Genomic DNA, 25,584 nt, shown 5'->3' with positions numbered 1-25,584 from the left:
ACTGACAGCCTTGCACGTTTTTGGTAGTTTTTTGCCCTAACCGGCCCTTAGTTTACAAAACACACACGTTGTACCAAAGTCTACCTACAGCTGCCACGAAAACTCAAAGTCAACAAGCTTCTTCCCGTCCTCCTATCCCCATGATGGAAACTGCACATACCCTTGAGTTTTCTGGTGCCAGTCGTCATGAATGAGGTTGCTCGTGTGTATCACGACCCGAAGGCCTTCTTTGTACAACAGGATCATCATTTTCCTGTAAAGAAAGAAACAGGAAAAATAACTCCTGTAAAGAAAGAAACAGGAAAAATAACTTCCGAGCTCTTATGTTTGTTATTTCATGTGCTGCTTTTGTAAACCACTCTAATGATTTTAACATAAGTCTGGGATATCAAATAAATAAAGTAAACCTGGCACTTTAAGAAAAATAAAACCCAAAAAACCCAGTCCAGCTAAATGATGGAATTACCAGAAACAAGATGAGACAAGAAGCCACCAGCCTACAAGAGGAGTTTGGTAAAGTTCCTACATTAACTGGTTACATTTTGAACAAGCTGTCTCTAGCCATCTAGTTTCCTATTTTTCAAAATGTGTCTATTACCTTCTAGGTGGGTCTTTAGTTGGAAAATCATCACGTTTTACCTCATGCATTTCTCCCTGCAGATTCATTAACCTGGGGCCCAACCCCCACTGCACTCTGCCAAACCCTGGAGAAATTAAATGCATGCCCTTCAAGTCCCAGGTACTGCATTCTGCTTTGAGAAGCCTTGTGCTCATCAACTGCTTCTTCCTCCCTTCCTGGTAATGGAAGACAGCGTTTCCCAAGCAGCGCGCCTCCGCTGTGCCACAGAAAAAGAGTCCCCGCCCGAGGCTCCTATCCAGGCCAACAGCGGGACTCTGCTCTTAGCAGGACCCTCTCCTTTCCGAGAACATGTGTAAGCATGCATGCCTCGTCCTCCCAGCTACAGCAGGAGCCCTAGAGCGTGGTAGCATGCAAGGCACGGAGAGCCGGGAGCTCCTCCTCATCTTCCAGACCGTGAGAGCGTGCACCCAGCACTGGATGGGACTCCCTTCGAGGGTTGGGAGCAGCAAGGTAACTGAGCTGGCTGCCTGCAGCCCACTGGCTTCTCCCTTCTCTGGTCCATCCTGACAGGTTCATGGGTGCCTTGGCCTCCTCGCTCCCTTTGATTCGAGAGTGGGGGGGACCATGTGAGTTCTCTCCCTGTCTGCACTGCCTGCCCCATGGAGGCTGGAGAGCCACACAGCACTGTTGTTAATGTAGGGGTGCTGATGTAAGACAGCCACTGGCTGAACTGCATGCACCCCTAGGAGTACTCTTATATAAATGGTGAACAATGTAGCCCAAAAAGGTCCGTAGTTTAGACCACAAGGGAGGAAAGCTGAACAAAGACAGACAGACATACAGTCTTTCTGAAGGAATGGCAAGAGTTGCTAGATGGACCCAGTGCAGTCCTGGGTGCATAGCCCCGGAGGGAAAACAATTTGCAGGTGCAGTACTTGACTTAATTCATGTAAAAGAAAATGGGAGAAAACCAGGGGATCCAGCAATGTCAGCTGAACAGGAAAGGTAAGGACTGCAGAGAAAGAGAAATAGGAAGGACAGCAAGAAGCCACGGACACCACAGAGCCCTGAAGCCACAGATGGAGGTCCTACTACTCTTACTAAACGTTTCTCTAGCGCTACACGACAAAACATACAAAAAGACAGTCCCTGCTCAATAGAGGGAGGGGGCAAAGGAGGTTTTCGTCTCTAACACAGGACCACTGAAGCGTGCACCGAGGTAAAGGCAACGCCTCTGCTCCAAATTCAAGGACCTCCTGGCTGGAGAAGACATTCTCGACCCACGCAAGCTGTAAGAAACCTGCCTCGAAGCTTGCACCCTGGTGCTACATGAGGCATCCATTTGAAGCCACCGGCATGTGTCCCCCCCCCCCTTCCCCCGACTTTCCACAGGGAGGCCGATGACCGACACGAAACATCTCAGAGGCCCCCGCAGCACTGGGCAGCTCTCTGCACGGAGAACTCAGCTCTTCTTCATCTGTCACTAAACACATGTAACTAAGCCAGCTACCGCTTTCACTCAGCATCAAAGGAGAAGGGCAAGGGACATCTTAGTTAAAACCATCTTCCCCACTCCCACCCGCCATCTCACCGAACTGTAGCGACACTGCAGAGATCCCCAGCTAGCAAGTGTGGGTGCAGTAAAACCACAAAAAGCACCAGCTGAACCCGGCCATGTGACGCAATACTCGCAGATCTAGCTGCCTCACAGCTCCTTGAAAAGGTTTCGGATGATACGGACACGGTACCCAATATATATATATACAAATTTCCTATTAAAAAACAACAAAAGGAAAGAATATGACCAGTGCCGAAAACTCCTTGCTGCTTTTCCAACACACAGCCATTTCTGCAGACTGAAAAGGATTTCTTTTCTAAGCCAGGCATGTAAAACAAAATGTTCCAAGTTTAAATACAAAGTAGGACATGACATTCAAATTCAATTTATTGTATCTGTATAATTGCCCAGTAATTTATGGTCAGAATTTCACAAAGAGAGAGAGAGACTCGGTTACAGCCAGACACTGAAAACGGGACACACAATCATCCACCGTTCCCGATTCTCTCAAGGTTGCCTTAGAAACGGGTACTTGAGAATGAAAGGCTCCAGGGGGGAGAAAAAAAAAAGTATAGCCACATGGCAGAGCCCCAAACACAACCTGTAAATATCCCAGGCCACAGACTGCAAAGTGCTTTATTAAATACCCGGTCCTTGCCCTGCCGCTACCATCCAGCTTAGCAGTTGTGCAGGACCACAACACCAACGTGACCTAGGATCATTACATACGGTGCATCCAGACTACAAGCAAGTCCATTCTATACCTGAAAGACTTGACAGAGAAAAATAAAACTATGCCACAGCCTCTGGCACTTCCATACATTTCTGTCTGTCTTTACCAGTCTTTTGCTTCACACACCAGTGGTCAGGCAACTTGTATAATAAATCACGACGCCCAGTGTTAGGCCCTCATTCACTAAGGCACTTCTCCCGTTCTGTGTCTATGGGAAAGTGCCATGATGAATCAGGCCCTTAGTTGGTCAAATGTCTTACCCTACAAATGAAGATTTAAACAGGCTGATTTCCAACTCCTGATGTGGGCATCACAGTGGTTCCAGGACAAAGCACTTACAAATGGCCTTACTGCAAAAAAACATAACCCGAACTGCATGTGGAGCTGAAAGAGCAGTGCTACCACACGTTAGGGGAAATCCTATTACCCTGCAAGAACCTGACTGAGGCTGGGTTCTTGCTGAATGCCTTCAGGGACAGACTCACTCCATCTGTCTTCTTACAACTCGGGGGCCTTATTCGCCTGAACTACCAACTGAGCTGACGGACAGACAGCCTGGAGCCTGAAATAACATACACAGATTCCACAAATAAAAAGTTGTAATTAAAGAAAGCAAGACAACTGCAGAAAAAGGCAAAATTTGAAACTTTATAGCATCCACACATGAGCTTTGACGCGCAGGAGTTTATTCACTGCGGAGCCTATTTACTGAAGTAAAAAACAAGCTTTAACACGTGTTTCACGTATTTTAGTGCCCTCCCACGATTGCAGGATTTACTAAAGGGTGTTAAAACCCTTTAAGAACCCACTGTGTTTGCGCCAAAAACATGCAATACCACGGCCAGAAGAGTGAATGCGCTCCCGGCCGCAGCTCACATTTCCAGCTCCCCCAGGGAGGCAAATCTGCCAAGGAGAAGCCAGCACTGAGCGATGCTCCCCTGCATTTAAATCCCAACCCCATTTCCTTTCTCTACCCCTTGGCTTCACACCCCATTCCCACCCAATTCCCCCGTTTACCAGCTGGAGCCCCTCAGTCCCAGTCCCTCCCGTCCCAGAGGGGCACCAGCTGCCTCCACGCTCTCCCTTTTCCCCCATGTGGAGGGCTCCAGAGGGCAAGAGTGGGATTTTTTTGGGTAGTGGGTGGAGAGGGAGGTGTATCATTCATGGCTAGCTGCCATTTTAAGGATCCCGTGGGGAGGGGCGGGAAAGGGAGAGTTAACTGCACTTCTTGAGGTTAATGTTACCATGGCCTATTTGCAGATCACCAAAGCTTTCCTGCGATCTGTTAAGCCTTTTCACTATTAGCTACCTGTTTTACATGCGATAGGCTTATTCATTTTTCCGCTGCATTTGGCCACATGTTTCAGCATTATCCATAACACTTGTGCAGGCGTTATATGCCACATTCAGCTGATAAAGCACGCATCAATTTAACAACGCCAATTAGTAATTAGGCCCCTCAGTCTTTTCGGATGTGGACAGAAGAACGAGCAGACCCTTTCTTAGTCTTGAAGAGACTCACAGGACTGCCTTACAGTAATAGTTACTTGCCAAAAAACTCCTTTTCATGATGTATGAAATGCAGCACAGTAACCGGCCTCTTCCTACGTACATCACGCCAGGCATGCAAGAGCAGCAGCTTGCTAAACAATGGGTCGCCACTGCAATCTGCATCAATCCTTTCATCTCTCAGACAAAAATTAAAAAAAAAAAACACGCCACACCTTTAAGCAGACTGGTAAATAGACCACGTTAAATTAACATCTCTGTGAAATCAGCCCTTATATTTTTTTTATGGTGATGTCGATCACTTACGTGTGGTGGGTACCATAAGCAATATCCAATTTTGCCTTGAATAGAAAAAAAAAAAGAAAGTCACTTTTTAAAGGATCTGTATTTGCTTCTTTTATCTTCTAAGCAAATGGGGAGTTTTACTGCAATATCTTTTAGGAGTTTACTGCTCTCTAGCGGAGAACACAAAAATAGCATGCTAAATATTTTGAGTACTAAAAAGCAGCAACACATGAGGAAAACTGGGATTCTTGGCAGGGTGAGACACCCTTTTGTTGGTTTCACCAACACACGAATCATCCAAAGATGTGCATGAAGTGAGAGCACGCAGAGCCCTCTCGCAGACACTATCCTGAAGGTTCATGCACATAATCCTTGGATAATTCTTATGCAGGCACAACACGACGAGGTATCCCAACTGGCGAAGGGCAGTCGCAGAACAGGTCCTGCAAAGCTGGTAAGGTTTTTCAGACAAGTCTTCCAGGATGCGGAGATATGGCTGGGTGGCATGTTACAGAACGTTGCCTCTTCAAATCAGTCACTGGGTAACGGGCGAGCCCGTCCAGGAGAGGGGTTACACGGGTGCAAGGAGCAAGGCCAACCCATTACTTCTCAAATCCCCCCCCCCCCCAGGGAAACTTTCCAGCTTCGTTGGGTCTTTTACCTCCCCTCACTTGTCATACATTTTCCAAGCTGCTGGCATAAGGAGGCACTGCTGCTTCCAGTACCGTTCAGAAAAGCACATCCTGTATCTAATAAAAATACGCATTGCACTTTCTGCCCCGTTTTCCTTCCCTTCTCTAAACCTCGACTCCCTGTTGTCCAAGGCCTAGAAGGAAAAGGTCTGCCAGGGCTGAACCCTACGGTACTCTCCTTTTACTCCGGTCAAGGTCTAAGCACATAGCCAAAGTAATTAGATCTCACCAGCTCCAAACTCCGACCATCTGCACCCCACCCAGCTACAAGGCTTGCCCAAGTCCCTTTATTTTAAGCAGCAAGATCACAGGACGATCAGGGGCTTTACCACAACTGCAAGCTGAAATTTTAATCTGCAGCTTAAACACATTGCTTTCAAAACATCATTTCCTTATAACACGTTTAGCTTAAGGTTCAGATTGTCTTGTTCAAGTGAACATTTCTTGTACACTAGCAGGCCAGGCCGGCGTCACGAGAGCCCGCTCGTCTGCACCACTGTGCAAATCGTAAGGTGCAACTCCTGCACGAGTCCTGGTATAACCATGGCCTGCTCAAGTTACAGGGCAGCGCTTAGCTGGGAAAGCTTCCTACCTGGGGGTTCTGTACTTGATGTGCTACAAGTTTGTGAATTTCCTGTACTCACTGGAATATTTACAAGCGAACTGCAGCTGAGCTTACTGAGGGAGTTATGTGGATAAGGAGCAGCTTCTGTTGCTTTACATTCACCTGAACATTATCAGGCTAAAAAACCATTATAGCAGATGTGCCTGGGGAAGCACAACACAGGAGCAATTATATCAAGGAATCAATATGCTGTCCAGCGCAGAACTAAAAAAAGGACAGGTAGTATAACCACGGTCCCGAGATTTCCCTTACCTGACACAAGCGAACATTCTCATAAGGATGGGCTTCTTCGTGCAAAGTAGCCTTCGAGTCTCGCTTTTCACCATGAACTATCAGCAAAGGTTTGTCCCTTAGAAAGAATTCAAAACAGAAAATGTTCATATTTGCATCTCTTAGTACCACTTTATGCCAAAAAGGACAAATCTGGAGGAAGCAAGGGCCCCATTCAAGATTATTTCCTCCAGGCACTGCAGTACATATCACATACATTTTATAAGAACATGCAACTGGATTTAAATTTCATTTTATCCTAATAGCACAGATCTAAATCATTGAAGTTCCTAAGGTAAAACAAGCTAAAACGAAAGCCAATATCCATTTTTCAGCCTGGCAAGATTTTCATCAACCAAACAGCAGAATCACCACATAATTCTTCTCGAACATTATGGAAACCTCTACTCTAGTTCTGTGCCTTTCACTACACCTCAGGGCCCCCTACCCATGCTGGGAGTCTCTGGCAGCACTACCACCATCTCCCTCTCCTCCACAAACCCCGGAACGCAGCCTTGACGTGCTCTCTTTTTATAAGCCTGCATTGTGTCAGCAGTGGGCACTTTCTCCAGAAGGTTTTTTCTGGCATGCCTGTGACCAAACTTGTTTTCCCATGATGCCTTTGGGCAGAGCTAAGAACATAAGAAATTGCCATGCTGGGTCAGACCAAGGGTCCATCGAGCCCAGCATCCTGTTTCCAACAGAGGCCAAACCAGGCCATAAGAACCTGGCAAGTTCCCAAAAATTAAGTCTATCCCATGTTACTACTGCTAGTAATAACAGTGGCTATTTTCTAAGTCAACTTAATTAATAGCAGGTAATGGACTTCTCCTCCAAGAACTTATCCAATCCTTTTTTAAACCCAGCTACACTAACTGCACTAACCACATCCTCTGGCAACAAATTCCAGAGTTTAATTGTGCGTTGAGTAAATTAGTTTTAAATGTGCCCCATGCTAACTTCATGGAGTGCCCCCCTGGTCCTTCTATTATCCGAAAGAGTAAATAACTGATTCACAGTTCATAAGGAGATGGTTGCAGATTGGAGCAAGCAAATTGGCTTTTCTGGATGAGTGCACAGATGTTGTTATTCACTAAAGTGCACATTCCAAACTATTCTTCTGAAGCACTTTAATGGCATTTTGATGCATTGCATTACATGTCATTTCTCATTTTGCCTGGTTGCCCTGGAGCAGCATAGAGGTTGCTTGCCGTAAGACAAAAAAATGCTGCAGGGTGTATTTTTTCCAAGATCATCCTCTGTGTTTGATGTTGCCTGCACCCATTTCTCAGAGCTTATTATTTTCCTTCCTTCAGCAACAGCTGAGAGCATGGCATATACACGCACAAGTATATTTTTAAAAAACAGAAGTCTGTAATAATGCAAGCTCTGAAAAGGTTACTTTGGGCAGACAAATGCCTGCACTGGACTACAGCATCTTTCAGAGGTCTCTGAAACAAGAAGCAATGCAGAAGAGATTCACACCCCGCAAGGTTCCCAAAAAAAAAAAAAAAAAACCCCACACACAAGAGCCGCAAAAATTTCTGGGTCCATAAAAAATCATGAGAGACAGAGTCTCTCTCTCTGATGCTTGGGCTCAAGCTCAGGGTTTGCTAGACTACATTACATGGGAGTCAAGGACTATGTCTATTCATTTAGCCATTTCAACAACATGACATACATATTATAGATTGACAGGTACATTAACTTAATGTGATCATATAACATACATTTAAAAGATAGACACATACGCTGACTAATGTAATCGGGGTGAAAAAGATATACAGGGATGTACTATTTTAAAATATTTCTATACCGGACTTCATGAATGGGATTCATATCAGGCCGGTTTACATGGAACAAGGGTTAAACGAAAGTAACCAAAAAACAAGAAGGCTGAAAATAGCAAAGTTACAATATATCAGGGGGATTAAACTTGGTAGCTATAGTAGCTAGGAATAAGAGAGATAGGAATAAATAAATATAAATCATGTAAGATAGGTTGTGAAATTAGTAAACATATTGTGTTACATCTTCTGATGTTCGTAGCTCATTGTTTCAAAAACCTAATACATTTTGGGGGAAAAAGCCTCTCTGATGCCCTCTCTCCTGCTAGATTTCCTACCCTTGAATCCTGAATGCACCATCTCTGTGTGACCCCCCCAGGTCCTGTTGGCCAGGAGATTCAATCTTTCAGAGGCCTAGCTCCAAGGAGCAGCAGTGGCCCAGTGCAAGCAGATTCTTTGGTTGCTGCTGGACTGCTGCATTCCTGCCACACAGTCTAGCACCTAACTCAAGGTACCGGAAGGATATAAAGGTTGGTGGAATATAAAATGTGCTTCAGTTAGGTTTATTTGGACGTGGTTGGAAAGTGATGGGAGGTATTTAGATCAACAGTTAGGTTCTTAATGAATTTGTCCTTATAGGTGCATCCTCTGTGTTCAGAAAATTTTAAGTTAGGTTATAGGCATTTTAAAATAGCCATGTTTTTAGGTCATGTCTGAATTTCTTTGTTTCTGGAGTCAGTGGTAGAGTCTCGGGTAGAGAGTTCCAAAGTACAGGGCCTGCTATGGAGAACATGCGGTCTCTTATTTTTGTCAGATGTGTATTCTGTAATGATGGAATAGCCAGTAATCCTTTATTATGAGATCTTAATGATCTCTCTGGCTTGTATGGTTATAGCGCCACCCCTACAAGGCCAGTGTTGTCAGAATGGAGGGAGGAATGTATTAATGTTAAGACTTTGTAATGGATTCAGAATTTACAGGTAGCCAATATAGAGCCATCAGTGATTGCGAGATGTGGTCAAATTTCTTGGATCCTGTTAAGTCTAGCTACGGCATTTTGTAATAGTTTTTTTTTAGAAGACAGGTACTCCAAGTAAAAGTGATTTACAGTATTTATTTATTTAAGGTTTTTATATACCGGCAATCATGAAAACATATCTTGCTGGTTTACATAAAACTTGAGTGCAGTAGATACATCAAACTGGAACTGTGGTGACAGAAGGTGCAGTTACATTTAACAAGGGTAGCAGAACTGGGAGAAGGAGGAAGAGAGAGGATAGATTAGTAACAATTAAACAATATACAAATTAAATACTATATACATAAGTATGGTTGAGGGTTGCTTGTTTTGAGAAGGAGACAGTGGAGTCATTAGATTGTAGTCTAAGTGTAAGAAGATGAGGGTTTGCAGGACCGTGCGGAAGTCTACATGAGTCAGCAATGGTTTTAGTCTATATAGTAAGTGCAGTTCAGCATAGCCCGATTTGATTAATTCATTTACGTGCTTTTCCATTGTTAGGAATACAGATTGACGAGAACCTAAGTCCCGCACTTGGTCTGAGGGTGTAATATTGAAGTTACCCAGGTCAAGTGTCTGCGGAATCGCTATAAGTAGACTCCTTAACAGAATGATTTCAGGGTTTTCTTGTGTTTAAAGTTAGTTTGAGCTTGGATAGTTCACATTGTACAGCCTTTAAGTGTGTCACAAGAGTCGGTATTGTATTTTCCACAGATATGGAGCATGGTATGCAGAACTGAATGACATCAGCATATAGGTAGAAGGTGATTCCTAGATCAGATAGTAATTTACGTAGGAGAAGCATATAGATGTTGAATAGAGTTGCAGAGAGTGCTAAAGCCTGGGGGGACACCTGCATCGAATGGGAAGGCGTCAGAAATATGGTTGCCCAGTTTGACTTGAAAAGTCCTTTTTGATAGGAAGGAGGTGAACCACTTCATTTCATCGCCATCAATTCTGATTTTTTTCGGCTGATGGCATAGTAGGGTATGGCTGCCATTAGGTCAATTAGTACCAGGGTCCATAATGGATATGAGTAAAAAGTCTCAGTCAAGCGATTTTTTCTGAACCTGAATTGGTTTGGACATAGAATGTGATGGTTATCTAGGTAGTCACAGTTGTGATAATACAGCTCTCTCAAGAATTTTAGATAGGGTAGCTTAGATATTGGTCGATAATTTTCCCCAATTATCAGAACCTGCTGGTTTTATTTTTGGCATAGGTTTTATTACTGCTTGTCTCACCCTGTCTGGGACTAGATCTTCCGAGAGTAAACAGGCCGATACAGTGCGGAGCGCATGGTTAACCAGCGATTGGACGCGCGAGCTTTACCCCTTATTCAGTAAGGGGTAATAGCACGTCGAAAACGCACGTCCAACCCCCCCCCCCCAACCTAATAGCGCCCGCAACATGCAAATGCATGTTGATGGCCCTATTAGGTATTCCCTCGCGATTCAGTAAGTAAAATGTGCAGCCAAGCCGCACATTTTACTTTAAGAAATTATCGCCTACCCAAAAAGGTAGGCGTTAATTTCTGCCGGCACCCTCTGGTATTAATTCGGAGGTCCCGAAAGTTTAAAAAAAAAAATTAAAAAAATTCGAAATAGGCCCGCGGCTTGAAAACCGGACGCTCAATTTTGCCGGTGTCCGAGCCCGTGGTTGTCAGCGGGCTCGAGAACCGACACCGGCAAAATTGAGCGTCGGCTGTCAAACCCGCTGACAGCCGCCGCTCCTGTCCGAAAACAGGCGCTAGGGATGCGCCCGCTCTCCTGTGATTTTACTGTATCGGCCCGTAATTGATTAAGGATGTGATTGCTATGTATTAGTTTTAAGGAGCTATCTGGAATGGGGTCAAGTGGGTGATTTGCAGGTTTTATTTTAGTAACAATCTGCGTGGTTTGTAGTTTAGATATTGTCGAAGGTGGTCATTTAGCTGGTGCATGTTTTTCTTCATGTTCTATGATTGGTGGGAAAGCAGAGAGTTTTTAGTCTAATTATTTTTCCTAACAAATGATTGGCATATTTGTTGCAGGCATTCTTAGAGAAGCAGTTGTTGCTCGAGATAGAAGACTATGGGTCCTTGATTAGGTGTTTAATGACAAAGAGTAATTTGGAGTTAAAATTTACTCCATGAATCCGTGCAGCATAGTGTTCTTTTTTTCACTTTGTTGATTGACACCCAGTATTGAGAAAGGAGCGATCCATATTTTCCCAATATAATTAATAGTTGGTGTGCCCACCTTTAGCTTGCAAAATGGCTTTAAAGCAAACAGGGCAATAGCTTTTTTCCTGCTTGTTGCTGGAATTTTCAATAATTTTTTGGCTTGAGACAATTTTAGCAGTTGACTGTCACCAAATTCCATAAAAAACTCGTCAGCAGTCTTGCCCCATGTCCTCTGAACCCAGCTTTCACTTCAACCTAATTTTTCAGCAATCCGATTTTCATAATAAAGGTTGCTCGGCATCACGCGCCTCATGAAATGTAATACTCTTAATACGGTCAATCTGAGGCTGTTTTTCACTATTGTACGTTCTGGCCATAAATAATAAATTTAAGTGTAAGGACTGTTAAATTCCAAATTGAATGGTCTACAAAATGGTACAAAAATTATATCAGTGAGATAATCCAGTGGGGTGCTAGAGGGGCAGGCAAAGATTATGCAACACCCAGAACAAAGAAACAAACCTTTCCTAATATCTGAAACAAAGCAAATGGCCCTGATGGGCTAGACAGAATGAGAAAGGATATATATATAAAAAAAAAGCTCATGGCACTATCAGGTGCTTGCCAGCTAAGATTCAGTGCAAAAAGAGAGTGTGGTCGTGCAGAGCTCCAACAGATGCAGGGATGGAGGTACTGCTAATGCCCCAAACAGGAAGGAGCTCAAAGTTAAAACAGCACGACAAAGCACTGGCCAGAACTGGTGGAATGCTAGGGGACATGAGTGGTACAACCAGTAGAAAAAAAAAAAAAAAAAAGTGAAAATTCTTCGATACATAAATATTGCCACGACCTCATCTGAAGTGGACTGTCCAAAATCATATAGACACTAGAAAACTATCCTAAAAAGGGCTACCAAAATAGACCCATGAAATGAGAGGAGGACCTAAATATGTATATCCTAGAAAACAGAGATGGAGGCACGAATAGGATACACATTCTGATATCTCAAAAGTATAAATAGCGCACAAGTAGCAGTTTTCTGTGAAAAGGAAGTTCTAGAACAAGGAGAGATTGTGACAGAAAGCTCAAAGTGAGTAAACTCGGAAATGACAAAATGATTTCCTCACAGAAAGTGCCTCCCAGTAGATGTGGGAGAGACTCAGTAAGGGCTGGGATACACACAAATAAGTGAGGGGGGGGGGGGGGCTATAACACTGCAGCAGGAAGAACTTAGACAGACTCGATGGGCCTTTCAATTTATTTTATTTGCATAGAAATAACAATGTGATAATAAAAAAATAAATCAATGGAAATGAATTACTTTGTTATAACAGTGGGGGGGGGGGGGGGGGAAATAGTAGAAAAAGATTTTTCTACAGATTTTTTTTTTTTTTTTTTTTTTATTTAATCACATTGAAATTCCCAGAAAAAATAAAATAAAAACTGAAAATGAAGGTTCCTATCTGTGTGTAATGAAGGAAAGGCTAAAACTTGTCATCCCACAAATCCACAGTAAAACCCACATTAAAAATTGATCAAATATACATATCAAATTCATAATACAAATTAAATCCAAGTAAAACTGCTACAATTATCTGTGAAAAAAAATAAAATTACCTGGACTCCTTTGGATACTGCTTTACAAGCCAGGGCACATCTATGCAATAATTAAACTTCAGAGGAAAAAAAAACAAGTTTGTCATTAAAAAAAGTATCTTTGGATTAAAACACATTGTTCAGATGAAGATAAAATGATAGGAGAAAGAAAGCAGGCTGCTCTGGTCGATGAGAACATGTTAATAAATTGCCTTAAGAAGAAACTTAAAACATTAAAATCACGCTCAATATTTCCCAAGTAACAACTGCCAAAAAGGCTACAGAGCCACTTCCAAACCCTGCCCTCACTACTTTCTCTTTCATGTGTCTTCAGCCCTCCTCATCCCATACAGAATGCAGGTCTCTCCTACACCACATGCACACCTGCAAAAGGGCCGGAGCAGCGGATAACCACCATAAAGCCAAATCTAAAGGCAGAACAAGTATTTAAGTCAGGAAAGAACTACACAGAAGCACATACTGCAACCACGTTACAAACAAGAGCACGCTTTCTGCCTTCACACTCTCCCGAACAGACAAGAAAAAAAAATATATGGCGTTGAAAGCTTGGATTTTTATCTAATTTTAACTATTGCCTCGGGCTCCCTGTTAGAGCCCTCTCTACTCTTGTTTTTGCTGGTTATCCACCCCCACATCCCTGTTCTATGTATTTTCTACCTGCTGTTATAATGTAAACCGACATGATGTGTATTTTAATGTCGGTATAGAAAACCTGTTAAATAAATAAAAGAAAAAAAAATTATACTTAATCTATTTGTATAAAACAAGTCGGATGGTAGCCAGAATCAACTGCCACATCTATCTAGGCAAATCGCTTTCAAGTCGCCTGAATCCTGTATGCCTTTGCCCACCTGTTGTACAAGGCACCAGGCTTACTGCTTCTCACTCCTGCTGCAATTACCTCATCCAGCAGCTCTGGAAAGATGCTCAGCATCCCATGAAGAAAGACTGGATATTTGGATGCTTTTCCTTTAGAAAACCATATATTGATTTATCTTAAACGTATTTATAAACTGCACTATCTAAAAAATTCTAGGAGTTGTATACATGCGCTTGTCTTTCTTCGTATGAATGTTGATGCGTGCAGGGTGTCGCTTGTTAAATGCCAAGCCTTGTACAGTGGCTACAGAAAGTCTACACCCCCCTCCAAAACGTGGTCTTATCACCTGGAAGTAAAATGCAGACCACCAGTGTTTGTTCCATGTATCGACACATCCTGTCCCACAAATGCCAAGTGAAATATATATTCCCAGAATTCCTTAGAAAATAAAAGTAGAAATAAAAACATGGATAGCTTGTTTGGATCAGTGTCCACCCTCCTTGTTCTTCAGTAGCAATCCTAAATACTTCAAGCTCTGGTGTAAGAAATCACCTTTTAAAGGCACTTGTCAAGTGAACTAGCTCCACCTATGTTAATTTGCACAGATTAACATAACAGGAGAAATTCAGCAGTTCTTCATGGTAGTGCATTTTAAAGCAAAGACCCAACCATGAGCACCAATGAGCTGTCAAAAACTCTCAGACAAATTGTAGAAAGGGGCAGATATAAAAGAATTTGCAAAGTCCTTGAATATGCCTTGGAACACAATCAAGATAATTAAGATGTGGAAGGTGTATACCATCACCAAGAACTTGCTTAGATGAGGCTATCCATCCAAGCAGGGAGGAGACTGATCAGGGAGGCAAACAAGAGGCCAATGGCAATTCTAAAAGAGCTTTAAGCAAGACTGGTCAATGTGTGCATGCAACAATATCCCAAACACTTCAGAATCTGGTCTGTATGGGGATGCTGCTATGTTGTAATTTGTATTAAAAAATTTGGTTAATATAGAGTAACAGTGAACAACTGTCTAGTTTCTATGGCTCCGTTTCATATTTTATTACTTTCTATTGTTATGGGCATGTACGATAATTATCATGAGTTATATTGCTCACTCATTACCCAAATAGAAGGTTAGAAACAAAAAAAGAGAATCTGATCTGTATGGCAGAGTGGCAACAAGAGAGCTCCTGCCCATGAAAGCCCACCTTGAATCTCCTTTGATGTAAAAGGGACATTTAGGGAGACTGTAGCCATATGAAAAAAGGTCTTGTGATCTAACAAAATTACACAGCACATCGCTCAAAGAACATTCTAGGGATGTGCAGAGGGACAGCATACGTTGCATTCAGTATTCGTAGGGGGGCAGATACGTTGCATTCGGCAAGGGGTGCTCCCGATATGTTCATGCGTTCATTCTTATTCGTTTCCCAGCTAAAATTGAATTAACTACAACCCCCCATCCTCCTGACCCCCCCAGACTTACCAAAACTCCCTGGTGGTCCAGCAGGGGGGTCCGGGAGCCGGTAATTCAAAATGGTGCCGATAGCCTTTGACCTCACTAGGTCACAGGTGCTACTGGTGCCATTGGTCGGTCCCTGTGACCTAGTGAGGGCAAAGGCTATCGGCGCCATTTTGAATTACCGGCAGCCGAAGGCCCGAGTGCAGGAGATGGCTCCCGGACCCTCGCTGGACCACCAGGGACTTTTGCCAAGTCTTGGGGGGACCCTCCTGACCCCCATAAGACTTGCCAAACGTCCCTGGGGGTCCAGGAGTAATCTCCTGCACTCGGGCCATCGGCTGCCAGTAATCAAAATGGCGCAGATAGCCTTTGCCCTCACCATGTCACAGGGGCTACCGGTGCCATTGGTCAGCCCCTGTCACATGGTAGGAGCACAAGATGGCGCCAGCCATCCATTGCTCCTACCATGTAACAGGGGCCGACCAATGGCACCGGTAGCCTCTGTGACATAGTAAGGTCAAAGGCTATCAGCGCCATTATGAATACCAGCAGCCGACAGCGTGCGTGCAGGAGATGGCTCCCGGACCCCCCCACTGGACCACCAGGGAGTTTTGGAAAGTCTTGCAGGGGGTTTGTTTAAATTCGCTCCTTTAGACGGCCGAATTATTCGGTGAAGATTCGTTGTATTCGTGGGGAATCACGATACATTTCGCTTCCCCATGAATACAACGAATATGGCCCTATACGTTGCGGATTACCAATACGTTGGAAACGAATGCACACTCCTAGAACATTCCTACTGCGAAGCAAGATGGTGGCAGCATCATGTTAGAGCAATGTTTCTTACTGGCAGAGACCGGAGCATTTGTCAGGATAAAAGGGACAAGGAATGGAGAAAAGCACAGAAAAATCCTTGAAGAAAGATGCAACTGGGCTGGAAGGGTCACCTTTCAGCATGACGATGCCAAGCACAGAGCCAAAGCTACACTGGAGCAGCTAAGGAAGAAAAAGGTAGCCCCATTCAGAGTCCAACCTCAAACAACTGAAAATCTATGGCATGGCTTGAAGATTACTCTGCATCATCACTCCCCAAGGAACCTTACAGAGCTTGAACAATTTTGTAGAGAGGAATGGTCTAACATTGACAAATCTTGATGTGCAAAGTTGGTGGAGACCTATCCCAAGAGACTCACAGCTGGAATTGCTGCCAGAGGTGCCTCCACCAAGTATTGACTCAGGTGAGTAGAGACTTTTCTAATTGGATGTCAGTTTTGGTTTTTTAGATATATGCTTCGACCCCCATTAAAACATTTTGGCTCTGAAAGGTGCCAGAAAAAAGGAACAGAAAAATAAAACTCCTTTAAATGTATGAGAGTCTGATGCACTGACCCATTAAAATGGTCCATAGCCACTGTATGTGTGTAGAAAAAGTATGCCTTGGAAATAAATTACCAGTGGGGAAGACTGCCAGACATGCTAGCAATTACTCAACACAAGAGAGTCCTCAAAATGCACACAAAGCAGCGGACACACTCTGTGTCGACGGCACCTTTCACTTTTCAGAATGGCTTTGATGAAAAAAAAAAAAAAAAAGTAAATGCAAAGCTCCAGATGATTCTTCCATTATGAGGATGTAATCTACTGAATCCAGCTGCTGAAAGAATCATCCGAGTCCTAATGTAATTTACACTATCAAATATGCATACATCTGGGCCTTAACCGGATCGCAACCTGCGCTCTCTATTTTCCTTGACATTTATTCGGCCTCTCTCTCTGCTCTCCCCCCTTTCCCTTCTGGGGACGTTATAGGAGTATAGCTAATGAAGTTTCCTACACTTATGGATTCAAAGGATTGTCTTTTCTTATATTTTTGTCATTCCAAGGCTAGATTTTGGGGTGTTTTGGGGGTTTTTTTTTGCTGTACATAAATTTCTGACTGGTCTGGATACTGCGTATCTGATTCCAGGGATGTGTCGTCATATATAAAACTCTGGGCATCGTGGCTACTCCAAGGCATGAAAGAGAACTGCAGGGAGAGCATCTTAAAGAGATATGAACTAGATAATTTAAGACACACGTGCCTTTGCACTACTCCACAGTAAAGGAGGGAGCCTCGCTCTTTCAAGATCTTTAGCTGTGTATACAATAGGTTAACTTCTCCTATTTGTTCAGTGCCTGAAGGTTAAATACAAGTCAACCGAACTTCTGCAAATATTGCACCTACCGGGATTCTCTGCCCACTAAAAGCAGGACCTTCAAAGAGCTTTACAGCTAATATTTCAGCACAAATTGCTTCTCTTTCACCAGAGAAACTGAAAAATGAATAACTGACCTTCAGCATTATATGAACTAAACCTGGACAAATGCAAAGTGTACCTATACCTCACCCCTTATTCCTTCCTGACGTAAAACAGCTATGGCCTACACATTTACTCTACGTATGATCCACAGCAAGAAGTACTGTTGTCCCATGCTTCAAGTCTGGAGAAATCCTGGGTCCCTAAAATTCACTGGAAATAAAACCTGGGACCAGGGCGAAGTTGCAGTGATCCTGACTTCCTGGGCCACCAAGGAAGAGCATGCTGAGAATGAATACCTGGAAGCCGAAGGTGGGAGGAAGGTCTATGGGTGAAGAAAGGGAAAGCAAAGAAAAGTAAAAAACAAAAAAATAAAGAAAGTAGTCTAATGGTAGGAGCAGCGGGCTGAGAGCCAGGGTCCAAATCCCGCTGCCTCTCCATGTGACCTTGGACAAGTCACTTCATTCTCCACCGTCTCCGATAAAACCTTACTGGGAGATAGAGCCCTCCTGCAGTTTGATGTGACGCATGCTAAACAGTGTACACGGCACGATACAGGCTGTGTAATGCGAGTTAGAGCCCTGCTGCAGCGATAGACACAATAATCTGCACAGCCCTATCTAGATTTCCTCCCCTATTACAATGAGCTGATTTGCAGGCGTGAATTTTGCAAATTCATGCAAAGCAGCTCAATAATAGGCAATCTGATGTTAATCACTTAAGCAGTCGACTTAGAAAGTTGTGAGCTGCATCAACACCTCCTCCTTAAGAAACACTAATCTAACATGGGAGCCTCGGGACCAGCACTAGATTTAAAGGGCCATGCAAAAAAAAAAAATAAATAAGTATAGAGGGAGGGGTCAAAGCTGATCCTCTGCTTATTTTGGGGCTGCCACTTGAGGCAGCCCCAACAACTAAATGTAAATAAATAAATAATTTAGTGTTAGTTGCGTGATGACAGCTCCATCCCCTCCCCCCCCCCCCCCCCCCAAATGTTCAAGTCAGCCTCAAGTGGTGGCCCCGGGATGAGCAGAGGGTCTGCTTTGACTCCTGAACGTTTTTTTTTTCTTTTTTGGAGCGGCTTTTATTTTTTATTTGGCCTTTTAAAGCCACGATGGCCCTGTGAGATTGGGGCCGCCATTGCTCCTAAAGCTTTGCCGCATTATTATGCCAAGAGACAAAACGCCGCTATTGCGGCTTACTGCATCCACATCTTAAGAGCGTGAACCCTTGGGGGACTGGGAAATACCTAAAGCACCCGAACGTAACCCACTTTGAAGTGCCTGAAAAGCAGAACCTAAATCAAAAGAAAGAAAGAAGAAAAACAGCCAAAAGAGGAAAAAAAAAAAAAAGCAAAACACGTTTTGGCTGTCTAAGTTTTCGAAATCCTTTTTCACCCATGCCGTGCTTCTCAGACGTGCAGGTAAGGATTCTTTATAGCCACATGTTACTGGTATGCCGAGGCACCAGGCATAATATTCTGGTACCGTACACCCAACAATAATGTATAATTACACAGGCTCTGCCCATACTGGCTCTGCTTCAGGAGCTTGCTAGAAAAAAAAAAAAAAACAACAAAAAACAAAAAAGGCAGGCTTAGTAAAGTTCTCATACGTGACTGGATAAGATACCTGACGTCAGCCTGCATCAAACAGTTCCCAACTTGCATTCCATTACAAATTACAGCTTGGATGTTTAATCTACGCAAAAAAAACCCATCAACTATCAGCTCACCTGTACCGAAGACAGAAGAGTGCCGAACAGTGGAGACAATATGTCTGGGAAAAGAAAGACAGGAGCTCAGTTTAACATCTTCCAACATGGCCACAATTTCTTTGCATTTTCCGTGTTTGCAAACACATCTGGTATTTCAGTGGAAGCGCAAATCAATATCAATATTTCTCCAATTCACAGAACCGTAACACGGTGACCTGGCAGACCACCATCTGGCATGAATAGTCTGAAATACTTTTTATCAGTAAAGAAATCTGGAAGCAGTCAAACAGAATGGAGGCTTCCTTTGACTATAAAGCCCCCTACCCAGCCCCATGATTTATGGCTGATTTCTCAGGAGTTGACCCACGAGCCCACTCTCTATGGTCCAAAAAAAAAAAAAGTCATCTTCCCAAAGCATAAGCATCCTCAAGAGCTTGACTGTATATTACGTGATTTTCAATGAGGGGAAGAAGGCAATGATATGGGGGGGGGGGGGGGGGGGGGGGGAAGAGAACTCCCAACGCTGACACTGGCTCTGTTTGGTTTTGGACGCGCCACTCGGTATCTACGGATTTCAGTCTAACTATTGCTATGTAATAAATGACTGTTTGCATCCTGGGATAGCATGCCCTGTGCTACAGTCCTTCACACCAAGAGCAGAACGCCCGCTGGAGTCTGAAGTATTCAGGTCGCCGAGCGTACATCACCTACTCACGTTGCTATTGCATGCTACAAATCCGTTAATGATTTTGAATGGAAAACGCATCTAGATGCCAGTGTGAGACATAACACCCTGAACCATAACAACAACTAAACCAATTTTATAGGGCTGAAATGAGCCTTTCGCTGCAATATCACATGAGCCATCAGAGGTACCTTTTATATGTAGTGCTCCAGAGTTATACTTTGCCTTTATACCCATGACTTTAGTTAAATAGAATCTAAAAGGCTCTCCTGCCTCCAGCAAATCCCAAGCGTCTTGGGGGTCACTCGGTGTCCTGTACTTGCCGCACGGCTTGGAGTTCTCAGGCTGCACACCGTCTCTTTTATCCAGCTCTGGGTGTTTGGGAGGAGTCGGATTCTCAGCCTTGACCAAAACCTTTTCCGAGTTTCGTGGCTGCGGGTTTGTTGTAGTATTAGATTCCTCATCGCTGCTTGAGAGGTGCCAGCCCAAATCTGCAGGGGGCTTAAGTTTTTTTGTTGGCGAGGTGTCTTTAGAAACATTTTCCTGTTCAAATTTCAAGGGCTGCTTTCTCCTCTTTTCAGCTGCTTTTCTAGCCTCTGAACAAGGATACTGTGGGCCAGAATCTTTGAGATCTCCAGTAACAGAGGAAGTGGATGGTTTCTGGGGCTCTGTCGTTTCTTCATCACTGCTGGATAGTGTCCATTTCCCATGTTCACTTTTTTGGGAATTTGTTATTCTGCAAATAAAATAAATAAAAGAATACATTATGCTTGAGGTTACACATCAAAGCAGCCAAGTAATAGTTGACATCTAATCTTTTATTGCGTTCTAAAGATATAAAATAGCACCACACCTATGTCACCACAGCCATTACTCTGGGTAGCTGTAGTATCAAATACTGCCTTATATGAAACACATCATACACTTCTTTAAAAGTTTTAGAACACACACAGCTCTTTATTTGCAGATGGAGAAGAAAAATATGCCCAGCTTCTATGCCAGAAAGCTATAAATTAGGTGTGAAACTGGTTCAGTATCAGGACGCAAAGTGCTGATAAACAAAGTAAAGGCAAAGTTATCAGTGGGATACTCCAAGGCTTGGTACTGGGACTGATTCTTTTCAATGTACTTATTAGGAACAATGTGAGGAACCAGAGGGAAAAACATGCAAAAATCTGTATCTAGAAAGAGTGTAAAAAAATGAAAATGAAAGCATGAACAAGGATCTGGTCCTTGAGTGCTGCAAACCAGTCAGATTTTCAGAATATCAACAAATTCAAGGCCTGATACATGCAAATTCATCTCATGAATATTCAGTATGACCATCCTGAAAACCCGACAATCACATGGCACTCAGAGACTGGAGTTGTTATTGGACAGATTATGTGAACCTGTATGCTCATTATAGCCAGAAGGAAATATGACAAAATCAGACTTGAATAAGGAGCTATGTCCTATAAGCAGTCAAGCTTCTATGGCTGGCGGCCAGGCTATATCCTTAGCAGTGTAGACAAAAACAGGGCAGATCGGATGGGGCAATTGGTCTTTTCCTGCGTCACACTCAAAAACTGTAATAATGCATAGCGTAGGGGAGACACTTTCAAACGTTTTGTGCATTTGTCTATTTGCAAAGAAGAGAATTTGGTTATTTAACAAGAATTAGACTGGGAAATGCAGTGCACTCCTGGAGCCAAGCAGGCCTTGCAGCCTCCTAGTGAAAGAGCTTGCCCCACTGAAAGGTTCATGCATCCATCAGAGGACGAGGAGCAGCTGCTGAGAACGAAATCCTGCTGCTGGGCCTTGGGGCAGAGCACCCTCCAGTCCCTCAGATTCAAACTCCTTGTTGGCCTCTCTGGGACAGGGAAATACCTACTCACTTTGAGCTACCAATGAAAGAGGCATGACTACATCCTAAATGAACTACTATCTTGCAGCTTATTTATTTAACAGCTTTTCTATACAGACATTAAAATACACATCATATCGGTTTACATTTTAACGTAAAAAAGGTGGAAAATTACAATAAACAGGGAAAGGGGGAACGGGGCAACTGATAAATACGAAAGGAAGCACAGAGAGGTGAAATTTAGCAAAATGAAAAATGAAAACTAAAGAGAATACAGTATGCAAAATGTAAAACATATCTACAAATATACAAGCAGTAGTATGTGGCTACATGGAGTCATCATAGAGCAATTGAGAGGTGTCATGGAGCGACGGGAGGAGTAAGAGGTGCCGGGGAGGTGTATAGCAGTCACCTCAGCTTTCTTTATCTTGCAGCTGATTCTAAAGTAGATATTTTGGCTAAGAATGGAAACTTTACATGATCGTTCATTATAGACTCCTGACATCCCCAGCACTCAAATCAGAGCCCTCTGAAAGCAGCTGAATAATCTCTGCATTCAAAACAGCTTCTGTTTATGCCAGCACTATTATCACAACGCCATAAGCAAGGGATTGCAACAGGGACATTTTTATCCACAACATTGCTTGTTCTACCAATTTTTATTTATTTTTTTTGCAAATAAACCAAAAACTTATCTTATATGGTTGCTTGTGGTATTATTCTCCCAAAGTCCCAAACACACACCATAGTTTGAAATCTTTATCTGCATCATGGGGTTATAGTATTCAAACAGTATGCTTTTTGCAGAGGCATCAGGTTAGATGCCATAAAAGTTGTTTGTTACTTTTATTTGGAAAAAAAATCAAAAGAAACAAAAAAAAATGGTGGAACAAGAGGACCTATGATTATATGTAAAGCAATGAAGATCTATGACCGGGAAGAAACATTGTAGATATTTGTTGTGCATTCACAGTTATTTTGGTGACTTCATTGTGGGGGAAATTTTCATCCAGGTAATCAGTAAAGTCAAAATTTGATAAAATTTGGCAAAAATCACATGGGGAAAAAAAAAGAGAGTTGTGGCCTAGGTACAAAATAAGCACAAATGTTTCCATACTGTTCATATCCAAACCAAGCTGTCCCTGCCTTGTTCCAAAGCCAAAAGGACTTATCTGATTTAAAATCCCAAGAAACCTCCCCACGGATATAGGGCCAGCTTGGTTTAAAAGACATGGAAATAGGAACAACTTGGTCTGGGTGTTAGCAGCAGCCTTCCCAGTGTAAGACCCCTTCTTATTAGGTCCACAGTGTTCATGACATGCAAGCTCCGGCTCACATGGACAGCCTCTCACTGTCAAGATCAGTGTTGCCCATGCTTAGCTTTACCTGCCACTGCTGACCAAGATTACTCTTCAGGGCCTTTCACTACATCTTGGAGACCTCTGTATAAACTGTCACAGTACGACCTTTGCTCCTAAAGACCCAAGAAGCCCAATGTCTTGCCAGCCCAATTTCAATTCTAGATAACTAAGATATAAATTAAAAGGGCCAGATTTTAATACCTACGTGCAGGCGTAGGATTTGTGTGCGCAGCCTGGCAGCCGCGCGCATATTATAAAATCCAGGGTCGGCGCGCGCGCAAGGGGGTGCACACTTGTGCACGCCAAGCCCTAGGGGAGCCCCGATGGCATTCCCTGTTCCCTCCGAGGCCGCTCCGATTTCGGAGCGGCCTCGGAGGGAACTTTCCTTCCGCCCCCCCCCCCCCCCCCCCCCCATCTTTATTTTATAAGTTGTGTCTGCCTCTGGGCAGGCGTAGGTTGCGCGCCCCGGCCTAGCGGCCCTATGAAGGCCTCTGGCCACGCCCTGCCCCGCCCCTTTTTTCAAGCCCCGGGACATACGCGAGTCCCGGGCCTATGCAAAATAGGCTCGGCGCGCATAACTCCAGCTGGATTTATGCGTAGGGCTTTTAAAATCTGCCCCAAAGTGTACAACCACATCAATTAATACTGTATTTAAAAAAATATGTGTTCCACAATTAGCAGCAAGTCAAAAAGAAAACCAACATTTATCACTGGGTAAAAGCTACCTTTCAAAGCATTTTAAATCTTACCGATCACATACAATAACAAAATAAACTGAAAAACACAGCTTAGAGATTCCGAGTTTGCATCTTGAGTCAATTTCCAGACTGGCAAGCCAAGATACCATGTTATTTAAACTACTTACAAATGACTTAAAGATGAAATTAGGCCATACATGCTAATTTCCTCCCACCAGCAGATGGAAGCAGAGAGCAGAATTTACTCCTAACTTCATTTCCCTTATATAGCCCACTGCAGCTAAGAATTCCTGCCCAAGACAATACTTGGATCTCACAAGTAATTTAAGCGACAAGAAGTAGGGGGGGAAAGAATTTTTTTTCTTTGCAAATTAACCTCTCAACCCAGTTAACTTAAAAGAGGAAAAAAAAGGAAAAAGAATATGATTAAGCCCAACAATTCTACTCTTCCTTCAGTCCTGTCTGTGTTTGCCCTTTTGAAGGCAGTCTTCCATCAACTCTCTCAACTTTTCCCTTGCCCACCACTTTTGGGTGGGTTCTGGACTGGTCTGGCTAGACATGAGGAAAATAAATTAGTCCATGTGCCTATAAGTAAGGAATCACCTGAGCTAAAGGATTCCAAATTTCCCAATCAAGCGAAAAGCAGGTTTTTAATACAAACAAAAAACACATTTTGAAATGTCTGTAAGCTAATGCCAGAAGACTAAGAAGATGGGAGTGTTAAAGGACATAGCAATGAATGATGAGAGACTTAACTGGCATTTCAGAGACCTGGTGGAAGGAGGATAACCAATGGGACAGTGCTATGTCAGGGTACAAATTATATCGCGATGATAGGGAGGATCAACTTGGTGGGGGGGGGGGGGGGGGGGGGAGTGCTTTGTGTTCAGGAGGGCATAGAGTCCAACAGGATAAAGATCATACAAGAGACTAAATGCACAGTAGAATCTATATGGGTAGAAATCCCATGTGTGTTGGGTAAAAGCATAGTGGCCAAAATGATGAGAAAGACAATGAAATGTTAAGAGAAATCAGGAAAGCTAACCAATTTGGCAGTGCATTTATAAACGGGAGATGTCAATTACCCCAATATTGACTGGGTAAATGTAACTCAGGACATGCTAGAGACAAAGTTCCTGGATGAAATAAACAACTGCTTACACCTGATTTAGCTCCCCCCACCTTTTAGCCCCCTCCATAGCTCCTTCCCTTGCTACCTCCCTCCTCCAGAATTATACAAACAATATTATAGTAGTTATTTATTGTAATATCATAGTTAGTGCTACCTAACCCCTCTTAACTAGGTCACCTGACCATTTCCTACTTCTCTTCCAAGTTTTAATTCCCTGTTGCATGTAACTTTATTTTTCCCTCTCAGTTCAAAATAGTTATCCCCTCGTTATTTGAAAACCGATGTGATATGTCTATGAACGTCGGTATATAAAAGTTCTTAAATAAATAAACAAACAAACAAACTGCTACATGGAACAATTGGTTCAGGAAAAAAAAAAAAAAAAAAGAGAGAGGGGGACCTATTTTAGATCTAATTCTTAGTGGATTTGGTGAGAGAGGAAATGGTGGTAGGGCCACTTGGCAATAGTGATCATAACATAATCAAATTTGAACTAATGACTGGAAGGGGGAGAATACAGGAATCTACAGCTCTAACAATTTTCAAGAGAGAAACTTTGATAAAATGAAGAAAATAGAAATAAAAACTGAAAGGTGCAGCTACAAAGGATAAAAGTGTACAACAAGCAAAGACACTGTTTAAAAATGCCATCTTCGAAGTGCAGTCCAGAGGTATTCCATGCATTAAGAAAAAGTGGAAGGAAAGGCAAACGATTACCAACATGATAAA

The 25,584-nt window shown here is 43.1% G+C and overlaps 1 protein-coding gene across 2 annotated transcripts in view; it reads right to left on the bottom strand.

The window, feature by feature from the left end:
- TDP1 (tyrosyl-DNA phosphodiesterase 1) overlaps positions 1–25,584 on the bottom strand; it is a 298,041-nt gene that overhangs the window by 262,919 nt on the left and 9,538 nt on the right. For both annotated transcript variants that reach the window (XM_029597773.1, XM_029597774.1), the window contains exons 2-7: positions 20,010–20,554; positions 19,152–19,195; positions 12,839–12,894; positions 6,235–6,331; positions 4,687–4,721; positions 161–253 (exon numbers count right to left, since the gene is read on the bottom strand). In XM_029597773.1, the coding sequence (XP_029453633.1) occupies positions 161–253; positions 4,687–4,721; positions 6,235–6,331; positions 12,839–12,894; positions 19,152–19,195; positions 20,010–20,554 (870 nt within the window). The remainder of the gene's footprint in view (positions 1–160; positions 254–4,686; positions 4,722–6,234; positions 6,332–12,838; positions 12,895–19,151; positions 19,196–20,009; positions 20,555–25,584) is intronic.

This window comes from Rhinatrema bivittatum, chromosome 4 (genome assembly GCF_901001135.1).
Source record: "Rhinatrema bivittatum chromosome 4, aRhiBiv1.1, whole genome shotgun sequence".
Taxonomy (NCBI): domain Eukaryota; kingdom Metazoa; phylum Chordata; class Amphibia; order Gymnophiona; family Rhinatrematidae; genus Rhinatrema; species Rhinatrema bivittatum.
This window is presented reverse-complemented; position numbering and strand designations above follow the sequence as displayed.